Source organism: Peromyscus eremicus, chromosome 5 (genome assembly GCF_949786415.1).
Source record: "Peromyscus eremicus chromosome 5, PerEre_H2_v1, whole genome shotgun sequence".
NCBI classification, from domain to species: Eukaryota; Metazoa; Chordata; class Mammalia; order Rodentia; family Cricetidae; genus Peromyscus; species Peromyscus eremicus.
The window spans coordinates 126,642,140-126,653,443 of NC_081420.1; the positions used below are offsets into that span (position 1 = coordinate 126,642,140).

Sequence of the window (11,304 nt, forward strand, 5' to 3'; positions counted from 1 at the left end):
TTCCGTCTTCCTACCCTTGGCTCCCTGCTCCCGTGGTGGGCCTGTAGGCTGCTGACTTAGCCATCTTGCTGTTTGCCCCCATTCTCCGCCATGAGTGGTGGGTGTCTCCCCTGCTGGTGTTGAGGCACGTCCTGAAAGAGGCCAAGGAGCACTGCAGTGTGCCCTCTCTCAGGGCCCCCGATGGTGCCAGTTCTGTCTGCAGTAGCAGCTGACAGGAGATGCCAGCCTGGCTCATTCATTTGGTATTCTGCAAGTACTGCTTTGAACACTTGCCAGCTCTGAGGGTAAACGATGAGCTGAGCTGGGACAAGCCTGTCGCTTCCTTGTGGGCGTGTGCACCTGCCTTTCTGGGAAGACACCCACAGTTCTTCAGTAACTCCAGCTCAGTTACCATATCAACCAGCGCAATTTCCTGCATTACTTGCTGCTGGTGCATAGTATAGGAGTTGGGGGTAGCTGACGAAATTAACTCCTTCAGTTTTATTTTCCTGTTCACCATGACATGCTCATGCCTTTCTGTCCTCCAGAAAAGACAAACATCATGCACACATGTGCATACCTCAGTCGTCAGAATAATGAACAAGTTAGGTGTGAAATACTCTTCCTTGCCCATGCCTGACTTCATTGAATTAGGCAGAGAAAGTAGGAGGAGGGTGGTCTCCTGGGCTCTTCAGGGAACTCAGAGCACCCAAGTGATTTGGGTGGGAGCGTTTCTTGGGGACAACTTGAGTAGCATTACAACCTACATGTTGGTTTTTTTGGGGATTTTGTAGGCCAGGTACAAAGCAGAAAGTGCATAGAAGATGTGATTCACTTTGCCTGGGAAGAGAAGCTTTTCCTCCTGGCTGATGAGGTAAGAGCAGTCCCAGAGATGGGTGGGCAAGCTCAGAGAGGGAGGGGGTAAGCCTTCTCTTATAGGGGAGGGATCCAGGTCTCATTATCCTATAGCCAGAGAGAACTTTCTAGGCAGAGTGATTCTGGGTAAGCAAAGGTGAGGATGTTCATTCTTAACCTATGAATTTGGGACTAAAATTATCTCTCTGTTGGCTTGGACTCTAGTTGTAGTGTATACACACACACACACACACACACACACACACACACACACACATTCTCCATATATGTGGAGAAAGGGAGACTAAGACTTTGTTATGTAACCCAGGCTACCCTAGAACTTACTGTATAGGCCAGGCTGGCTTTAAACTCACAGCAACCCTCTCGCTTCAGTCTCCCAGTGTTGACATTACAGATGTCAGCTTTAAATCACTTTAAACTGGGATGATGATGATGATGATGATGATGATGATGATGATGGGGGTCACAGATATATGGCTGGACCCTAGATGCAAACTATGTCTTGCAAATCCTTCTCCTTTCATTTCTGTATGTCAGCCTCATACACAGACTGATTATCTTCCCAGCCTAGAAAGCAGCTTTTTATCCTTGTAGTTCCAGCAAGTTTACTACACCTGATTGGTTCAGCTTGAGCCACAATTACTGAACCAATCACTATAGCCTGGGGTTGTAACATGCAAATTGACCAGGCCCAGGCAAGGTGCAAGTTTCTGTTCTGCCCTTCCCAAACTTCCACCCAGAAAGCTAGGGAGGGCCGTCCCTGAGGGAAATCCATGGGCTCCTACCTAAGGGTGGGATGTAGCTGCCCTGTGTCAAAAATGGCTCATGCCACTCTGAAGGTGCAGTTTTGTAGTTCTCATTGTCTATCTCACTTACTCTCCAACCGTCTGCAAGCCTGTGAGGATCTCGGGTCTAATCATGAGGCCTAGGCTTGCCCGTTCTTTGTCTGCTTTGGAAGAAAGGAACTGAGGATCCATCATGTTCCATTGCCACTTTACCTTCATCGCTATGTGTTTTCTGGTTAGCCGTAGTTTCTAGAATACTGCTTTCTTTTCTCTTTAAGCATTCCGCTCTATTACCACATTTAAATTGCCATAATTAATCATGGATCTAAAAACCTTAATTTCTAAAGAAAAAAGAGGCTGCAGAGAGAACTGGAGGTTCCTTATGACAATGTACTAACTACCCGACTGGTCCAGAAAGCCGATTTCCTGATGACGGAACAGGCAGGGTGGTACGTGTAGGCTGTGAGTGCTAGATCTAGAGACAGGGAAGAACAAACGGAGTGTGGGTTCTGCTCTGGCAAAAAGAACAGAGGCAAAGACAAATGATTCCCAACCTGGTAAGTGGCATAAAGGACACCCGATGGAGTTTACCCCTAAAACAGAAAGCAGAGGACAGGGGGCAGCTGACACTTTCTGTCACTAGAGGAGTGAACAATGCTTTAGGAGAAGAGTTTGCTTGGGCGGATGGGAGTGCCTGGTGTCATCACTGGCCCAATGCCTTAGACAGGCAGGCTAGAGATTGGGTAGGGGAGTGTGGGAAATGCCAGGGAAGCTCCTAAACTGTCTTCAGCTGCAGCATCCAGTCTGAGGCTTTTCCCTTGCTGGTTCTCAAAGGTTCCTTCAGGCACATTCTGGCTTCTCTGTGGAAGTAACATTGGAAGCTGGGCTGGTTGGTTTGATCAAGGCTGGACTTTGTGACCCACATCTGACGACCTGTACTTATTTCGCGTTGTACCTACGCACGACAGGTTCACCCTGTGCACCCCCCTTGGGTGTGGACCCTTGGCTACTCTCAGCTGCAGCCTTTATTTGTTCATAGCTTCCAGGAGAACTCAGTGCAACTGTCATGTTTCCCCTGCAGGTGTATCAGGACAACGTGTACTCTCCTGACTGTAGATTCCATTCCTTTAAGAAAGTGCTCTACCAGATGGGGCATGAGTACTCCAGCAACGTGGAGCTGGCGTCCTTCCATTCCACCTCTAAGGGCTACATGGGCGAGTACGTTGACCTCCCCTCCCCTTCTGCCGCTGGCGGGTCTGTTTTCCCAGCCCTGCTTCCTCTGTCTGCCTGCTCCTCCGTTGGCCCTGTGGTCCACCCACAGGGTGGGAAAGCAGCCCTTATTCTTTGCTGCTGCTGTAAGAGTCAGGAGACAGGCTGCATCTCCCTGGCAAATCTAGTGTAAGAACTATCCTTGTGCAGGGGCTCAGGTCAAATGCAGCCATGCTCAAAAGAAACCAGACTGAGTAAGTGATGGGAGTGAAAAGAGGGTCCTCTAGCAGCTCTGAGCTTCGAATCTTCTGCTCTAACATGGACGGAATCTGAGGGCCCATGAGGAGAGGAGTCGGGTGGACCAACTCTGTGGACTCAACTCTGTGTCCAAGGCTGCCTTAGCACAGGGGGGGGGATTATGAGGCCAAAGGGCCAGTTTGGGGCCCATCTTTGTCTGACTAGCATTTCCTGGCACTCTGGGTTTGCAGCACTGAGGACCCTGCCGTCCGTAGCCAGTACCTTATGGAGGAGTGAAGAACTAGGCAAAGAGGAAAGTCATGTGACAGGTGGAGAACTGAGGGCACAGAGGAGGTAGAAATGCCAGAGGGTGGGACTGGAGTTGGAAGAAGGGAGACATTTGGGTGAAGAACATTCTAGGTAGAAGGAGTGGTATATGAAGTCTGAAGAAATATTTTGCCTAGGTCATGGGAGCTGTCTTCTTAGATTGTTCTTGGCTTCATTTGATGTAGACTAGTGTATGAATTAGGTTTCAGGGTAAGCAGCTGTAACAATAGGGCCCTAAAATATAGAGGCTCCAAAGGGGTGAAAATGTATTTATTTTTGACATAATGATTCAGAGACACCAGGAAGACAAGGCTACACTCCTTGAGGTCATTTGAGAACCGTGGCTTGTGAGTCTGCTTTCTCAACATGCAGTCTCCATCTCTAGGATGAGGACTGTCTCCATCTCCCTGGAAGCAGGAAGGGAAAAGGAGAGGACTTGCTTTCCCTTGTAGGAAAGTGGCTTTGTCCTATCACATGTTTACCTACCCCTGGCAAGAACTCAGCCGCAGCTGCCTGCCTGGTACTCAGGGTGTGGTGCTGTAGACTCTGGTGTCCAATCTGCATTTGTGAGGTCTTCCTCTAACTGGTGGGTGTGCTCCCTCTCCTCAACTCCCCAGGTGTGGCTACAGAGGGGGCTACATGGAGGTGATCAATTTGCACCCTGAGATCAAAGGCCAGCTGGTAAAGCTGCTCTCAGTTCGACTCTGCCCGCCAGTGTCTGGACAAGCCGCCATGGACATCGTTGTGAACCCCCCTGAACCAGGCGAGGAGTCCTTTGAGCAGTTCATCAGGGTGAGTCTGCTTAACCTGTCTGCGTCACTGCTATTGTCAGGGTCATGGTAAATGAACAGCCACCACTCCAGGTGGCCATACATTCCACAGTGTGTCTTTGTGTGTCCGTCCACGTCCATCCTTCAGGGGACACCCATGATGTTTCTTGGTGGCTGAACCACCCTCATGAGGTAAGTCCAAAGATGCAACTGAGAGTGTGTTTAGAAGTGGGAAGACTTTCTGTGTGCATTGTAAGTGGGTAGGATCCCAGAAGGAGCACCCCATGCCTTGCAGACATTTTTGTTGCTAACCTGAAAAGAAGGGAAAGTAGACAGGAGGAGCAGCAGCATCGGTTTAGAAAACAACAACAAAACCGTTTAGATCATAGACTCTCAAAGTCAGTTCCCAGATGGTATAAATGCATCTCTCTCTCTCTCTCTCTCTCTCTCTCTCTCTCTCTGGGAAGGTTGCGGGGGTGGGGTGGGGGGGGATTTGCTTGTTTATTTTTTGGACACAGGGTTTTTGAATTCAAGATCCTATAGCTTCAACCTCCTAAAGGCTAGGATTACAGGCATACACTACCACCACCCCCCTTCTCCTTCGTCCTTCCTCCTCTTTTTATAGTAAAATACAAATAACTAAACTTTTTCTCTTTTTAAATACATGGTTCTAGCCTGCTGTAGTGAATGCCTCTAATTCCAGCACGTAGGAGACAGAAGCAGGAGGACTTCTGTGAGTTCGAGGCCAGCCTGGTCTACATAGTGAGTTCCAGGACAGCCAGAGCTACACAGTGAGACCTTGTCTAAACAAACAGTTCGGTTTCATTAAGGAAAGACATTCAGATTGTGCAACCATCTCTCCCATCCATCTCAAGAGCTTTTCCATCCTCCCCAGTTGAAATTTCAGCTTCCTCTCACATATATATGTAGAAGTGGAATTATACAAAGTTTGTTCTTCTGTGACTGGCTTATTCCACTTGGCACAGTGTCCCAGAAGAGTAGCTATCTCTGGGATTGAAGGCTGGGTCGTATGTCATTGCATGGATACACCATGTTTCGTTTTTGTGCTCATCTTCAGGACCCACCTTGTCATCCCTTCTATACAGTAGTACTTGCAGGAAGCCTGATTGATCTGTTCCAGCTTTGGACGCTTTTCCAGCTCTGCTGACTCTGTTCTGTCTGGGTCTGGGTCCATATACACCACACTGACAGAGAATGCAAAGGCATAGTCCCTAGATTACATGATGGGGCTGGGCTGTTCTCCAGGGGGACCCATGACTCTCATTGAAGTGTTTCTAGGGTATTCCGTCCAGGGTCAGGGCCATTCAAACTGAATGAAAAAAAAAAATCCCTACAGAAAGACGTCTATCTGTCCGTGTCCACCCCCTTCCCCTTGCCCTGTTTCCAGTGCTGTGCACACGTAGTTCATCTCCTGTCAATGTGTTCTGTTGCCTGTGTGTTGAAAGAAGAGTCTTCCATAGCTTTTCTAGGATTATTGATATCTGTGCTTTCTGTCCATCATCAGGAGAAAGAATTCGTTCTTGGAAATCTGGCCAAAAAAGCGAAGCTGACAGAAGATCTCTTTAACCAAGTCCCTGGGATTCAGTGCAACCCCCTGCAAGGAGCGATGTATGCTTTTCCTCGGATTCTCATTCCTGCCAAGGCTGTGGAGGCGGCTCAGGTCAGTGGCGGGCTGGCTGACTTCCTGGATTCACTTGAACTGTCTGGGTCAGGGTTGGCTTTTTGCTTTGGCGAGCAGTGGTGCTGGCCTTAGGGGTTCTGGATTCTGTGATCCTCTGGACAGATCCAGTTTACCGGGTGGCAGCTTCTTAGAGTCCCAGCTGCCGCAGAGTATGTGGTGTTAGGCAAGCACAGACCAACCCCATGTGGAAGTGCAGTGTGCCAGTGCTGCCCTGGGGGTCGGGGCATAGCTCAGCTGGTAAGCTGTTAAGACATGCTGCTTGCAGATCTGAGTCTGGCTTCCAGCACCTACATGGTGCCTCACAGCCATCCATAACTCCAGTTTTAGGGGAGCCAACACCTTGTTTTGTTGTCTGAGGATACCGGACATATGCATAGTACACAGTCCGACATTCGGGTAAAACCCTCATACACACATAAAATAAATTTAAAAAATATTAAAACAACAAGACATGCTGGTTCTGAAGGGCAGGACCCGAGTGGGGTGTGATAGTGACGGAGGAGAAGCAATGAGTCCTCCCCTCCCCCGGCCATTGCGTCCTGCAACAGTGATTCCTAAGCCTGAGGATGCCCAGTGGGTACCTTGGATTTGGGGAGGAGCCACTTCTAGTTCACGGAGGCTTCGAGGAGTTGAGCCTGCACCTCCAAGTCCTCAGATGGTGTTGCAGACCCCACTTCGAGGTTCAAGGGCAAAGCACTATGTCTGAAAGTAGCATCCTCATGCTGCCCTGGAATACCTGACTACCTTGTTCGACACTGGGAATTTCCAGATACACAGAGTCAAACGCCCAGTGTCAGAACCCAGGCATCCCAGGGACTGTTATATATCTTCTGTATTTGTTGCTGTTTTCATTGCTGTGACCAAACACCTGACGAGATACAATGTGGGAGAATGGATTTATTTTGGCTCCTGGTTTATGAGTATGGATGGCCGTCTATGGCGGGGAAGGCATGAGTCACTTCATGGGATTCAGAACGCAGAGGAAGGAGAAGCCACTCTGTGTGTGTGTGTGTGTGTGTGTGTGTGTGTGTGTGTGTGTGTGTGTCTGTCTGCTTATATCCCAGCCCATGGGCAAGTTGTCCACAGTCAGGGCAAGTCCTGGAGTTAACTCCTCTGGAAATGCTTTCAGCCTCATGCTTAAAAGTGTGCTCCAGGGGCTGGAGAGATGGCTCAGAGGTTAGGAGCACTGGCTGTTCTTCCAGAGGTCCTGAGTTCAATTCTCAGCAACCACATAGTAGCTCACAACCATCTGTAATGAGATCTGGTGCCCTCTTCTGGCCTGCAGGCACACATGCAGGCAGAATATTGTATACATAATAAATAAATAAATCTTTTTTTTTTTTTTTTTTTTAAAAACGTGTGCTTCCCTAATGCCCTAGGCGGTTCCTAATCCGATCAAGTTGACTTCCTTAGCCGTCATTAGTAGTGTCAGTGGTGGCTCCGGGGCTTAGCCCCCTCAAGCCTTCACTGGGTTTAAATCCCAGGGCCTTGTTTGCAGATCATTTTTGTGACTTGGCACATAAATGACTTTGCACTGTGTCTGCAGTCGGTGACTGTTTAGCAGTTACTGGGATGGGGACAGGAAATTCCCGACCCCTTGAATGAAGATTGAGAGTGTCCTCAGATGTCTGGGCCCCGGAACCAGCTTCCTGACCCGGCCTGGTGTCTTGCCTTATTTTGCAGGCAGTAACTGGAGAAGGAAAGGTTCTGTCACAGAAAAGAGGGCCTGGCGTTCTGCATTCTGGTTCTGTCTGGCTTTCATCTCCCCACTCAACAAGGTCTTTATAGCCCAAGTGGGACTTGACTATGTAGCTCAGGCTAGCGCTGAATTCAAGGCATTCTTCCTGCTTGAGCTTCTCAAGTGCTAGGATTATAGGTATGAACCAAAACCAGCTCTGGCTTTGTTTTGGTTTTAATGTGTGCCGGTCTAGTGTAAAGCCAGGCATGAATCTCAAGTTTTGTCCTCCTCCTGCAGTCCCATAAGATGGCCCCAGACATGTTTTACTGCATGAAGCTCCTGGAGGAGACTGGCATCTGTGTCGTGCCTGGCAGTGGCTTTGGGCAGCGAGAAGGCACCTACCACTTCAGGTAAAATATTTTCTGTGGGGGCGGGTGGTGTTGGTCCCTGACTTGTCCAGGGAAACTTGGGTTCCTGCTTTAGATGCTGATGAGTATGAGCCTCTATTCTCTGTGAGTGGATCCCACCATGGCAAGCTCAGATCCTCTGTCAGAAAAAAAGGAAAACTAGGACACTGCACAGCCGTCTCCTCTAAGTATTCCTGGACTGTTATGTCTTTCTGGGGCTTCCTGTCCCTTGCACACCCCGTGCTTCTGGATGCATGGGACAAAACCTGTGCCTTAGTTAGATTTCTGTTAGTATCGTAAGCACTATGACAAAAGCAACTTGGGGAGGAAGGTGTTTATTTGGCTCACAGCTTACAGTCCACAATCAGAGAAAGCCAATGCTAGAACCTGGAGGCAGGACCCGAAACTGAGACCACAGAGGAACACTGCTCACTGGCATCTTCCCATGGCTTGCTCAGTCTGCTTTCTTATATAATCCAGGACATCTGCCCAAGGATGGTACCACCCATGGCCCACTGGCCTCTTCCACATCAATCATCAGTCAAGAAAAGGCCCCACAGATTTGCCAGCAGGCCATTTGAATGGAGTTATTTTCTCAAGTGAAGTTCTTCCCAAATAATGCTAGCTTGTGTCAAGTTGATGGGAAAACCAATGAGAGCAACCTGGCGCAGGACAGGTGCTCTGTAGCCCCTTGGCTACACTATGGGCCATGACACTACTCTAGGCCCCAAGGCCTGTTAAGGTCCTACACTGACAGAGTTAGATCTATATACTGAGAGGCCATTCACAGCCATGCCTTGTCCAGCCCTGTATAGATGTGAACATGGATTCCCCAAGTTTTTCAGCAAGTGTTCCACACCAAGGCAGCTCTGTTCAGAATACTGTCATTTCTTCACAGCTCTTGTGACAGTGTCTCTTGTAGCAGATGCTAAAAAAAGAAATGTCATGAGTGACTGGCATCTGGAGCCAAGTCTTTGCTTAGTCAAAGATATGGGTTGTGTCCTAAGAGGGACAAACTGCCTACCTGGCCCTTTTACCCTTGATCAGGTTCTCTGCTATGATTTATGATCCATCCATATAAGCTGGGATTGCAATGTCGCTCAGTGGTAGATCATATGACGACTGTGAGTCCTGGCTTCCGTGCCCAACATACCACCCAAAGTGTTGTTGAGTTGGGAAGCCTGTTGTCAGGACCAGAGGGAGAGGTTAGGTTATTGTGGCAACTGGAAATGTCTTTGAAGTGAAAGATGCGATTTGAGGCTGGCTTCCTGTCAGAAGCTGAATACTGGGACACACATGCACAACCAAAGAGTGAAATGTTTAATTTCTGAGGAAATAAAAAAGACTAAGAGTCATACTCTAGGATAAGGACGTAGTTTGACCATTTGCCTAGCATCCGTGAAACCCCAGATTCAATCCCTAGCACCACAGAATGGGGGAAATGGTCATATTCTAGAAAGTTCTCTATACTACATAGAATGTAGTGTTAGAGCCAGATGTGGTGGTACATGCCTATGATGCAAGCACTTTAGGAAGCTGAGGCAGAAGGATTACTGCGATCTCAAGGCCAGCCTGAGCAGCAGGGTGAATTCCAGAGCAGCCAGTGCCATATGAAACCATGTTTTATAAAGGAAGAAGAAAAGGGGGGCGGGGGGGGGGGGAGGGGGGGCCCGGAGAGTAGAGGCAGGTAGATCTCTGTGAGTTCAGAGCCAGTCTGGTCTACAAGGCAAGTCTAAGGACAGCCAGGGCTACATAGAGGGATGCTGTTTTAAAACAAATATACAAGCAAATAACAGCAACAAAACCCAACAACCATGGCCATGCTGGCTTTCTGCAGTGATGAAAAATACATTTTGGTGAGTCAATCCAGTTTATTGCTTTGGTAGACAGGTTTTTCTGTAGTAGAAATGCTTGTGTCTAAGCCACTATGGTGGTATGTGTCTCTATTCCCAGCTTCCTAGAGGCTAAGGCAGGAGGATTGCTCAGACTCGGGCCTTCATGGCTCGTCTGGGCAATGGACGAGAACTAGAGGGGACAGTAGTTTCACAAGTGATAGGTGCTCTCCAAATCAGACAAGGTAGGGCTGTGTCTGTGCACAGGGCTCACCCTCCCACCCTCCTGACCTTGTCTCTACTCAGCAGTGCAAGGAATGTTGTTGGAGTCATCCTGTGAACATCCAGGCTGATGTCGTTTTCTTTCCTGACAGAATGACAATTCTCCCTCCCGTGGAGAAACTGAAGACGGTACTCCATAAGGTGAAAGATTTTCACCTCAAGTTCCTGGAGAAATACGCATGAGGACGCCTCAGGCGCCAGAGGGTCTCGGTCCCAATGCTGCCCAGGCCTTCCTCATGGACTCTGCCTCAGACCTCACGCAGGTTGCCAACCCTGTTCATCATCATTTTTCCCAGGAGACTTCTTTCTTTGTGCCTTGATGTTGAGAGCTCTCTTCTGAGCAAACAGTGATTTTGCAATGTCTCACAGGCCCTGTTTTTTAAATGCAACCAAAGCAGAGTCAGCTTGCTCGGCAGATGTGGCTGGAATTCTCTGAATCACCTCTGTTTGTTGTGTTCGGAACGTTCCTTTGGGTTTTGAGCAGCCAAGGTACATTGAAATAAGATAGTTCAGATCTGCAGAAACAAGCAGGTGTTGGGAAATGTGTGACTTAACATGGTGAGGACTGGAAACCCGGAAATCAACTGTGAGATCCCTTAGCAGCGTGGAAACATAGTGTTTTGAACAGTAAACCTGCAAATCCAGCAAAAACCCAGAGAAAGCTTGTCATTCTGGTCTGGAGATAGGCAGCTCATCACAGACCAGAATACTAAAGTCAGCAGTGGCACAGGGGTCACCTCAGATACCAGGCTAGATTGTACTGCACACGGCATAGGCATGGCCTAGGTCAGAGATCCTGAGGGCACGTGGGTGACAGCAGGCTGCAAGTTGAACTGGGTCTTCTGAGCCGCATGGCAGGTGGTGACTGAGCACATGGAGCTTTGCACATGCTTTTGCTGCGATCTTGGTATGTAAGGTCTCCCCAGGCTTTAGGAACCCTGGGGAGAGCCCTGAAGTAGCTTGGTGATGTGAAGATTCTCCATCGCACTGGTAACCTAGGGAGAGTTTTCTCCCAAGGGTTTGTCTGAGCTTTTGTACCTATTGCCCTCTGCTGGTGGCAGCAGAGGTAAGCAAAGGCTAAAAATGCCCTACATTAGGAGGAGGTGATCTTTGTAAAGATCTGACGGTTAAGCCCATGCAGGTCTTTTTAATTGTTTCAAATTAAGTTTGATTCATTTTGTAAATTTAGTTGATCACAGTGCCTGGTACACTGACTGCAG

The 11,304-nt window shown here is 48.6% G+C and overlaps 1 protein-coding gene across 1 annotated transcript in view; it reads left to right on the forward strand.

The window, feature by feature from the left end:
* Gpt2 (glutamic--pyruvic transaminase 2) overlaps positions 1-10,820 on the forward strand; it is a 31,840-nt gene extending 21,020 nt beyond the window's left edge. The window contains exons 6-11 of the mRNA XM_059264492.1: positions 774-853; positions 2,722-2,858; positions 4,031-4,205; positions 5,709-5,864; positions 7,861-7,973; positions 10,177-10,820. Of these exons, the coding sequence (XP_059120475.1) occupies positions 774-853; positions 2,722-2,858; positions 4,031-4,205; positions 5,709-5,864; positions 7,861-7,973; positions 10,177-10,267 (752 nt within the window). The 3' untranslated portion in view covers positions 10,268-10,820. The remainder of the gene's footprint in view (positions 1-773; positions 854-2,721; positions 2,859-4,030; positions 4,206-5,708; positions 5,865-7,860; positions 7,974-10,176) is intronic.
* The last annotated feature ends 484 nt before the right edge of the window (positions 10,821-11,304 follow it).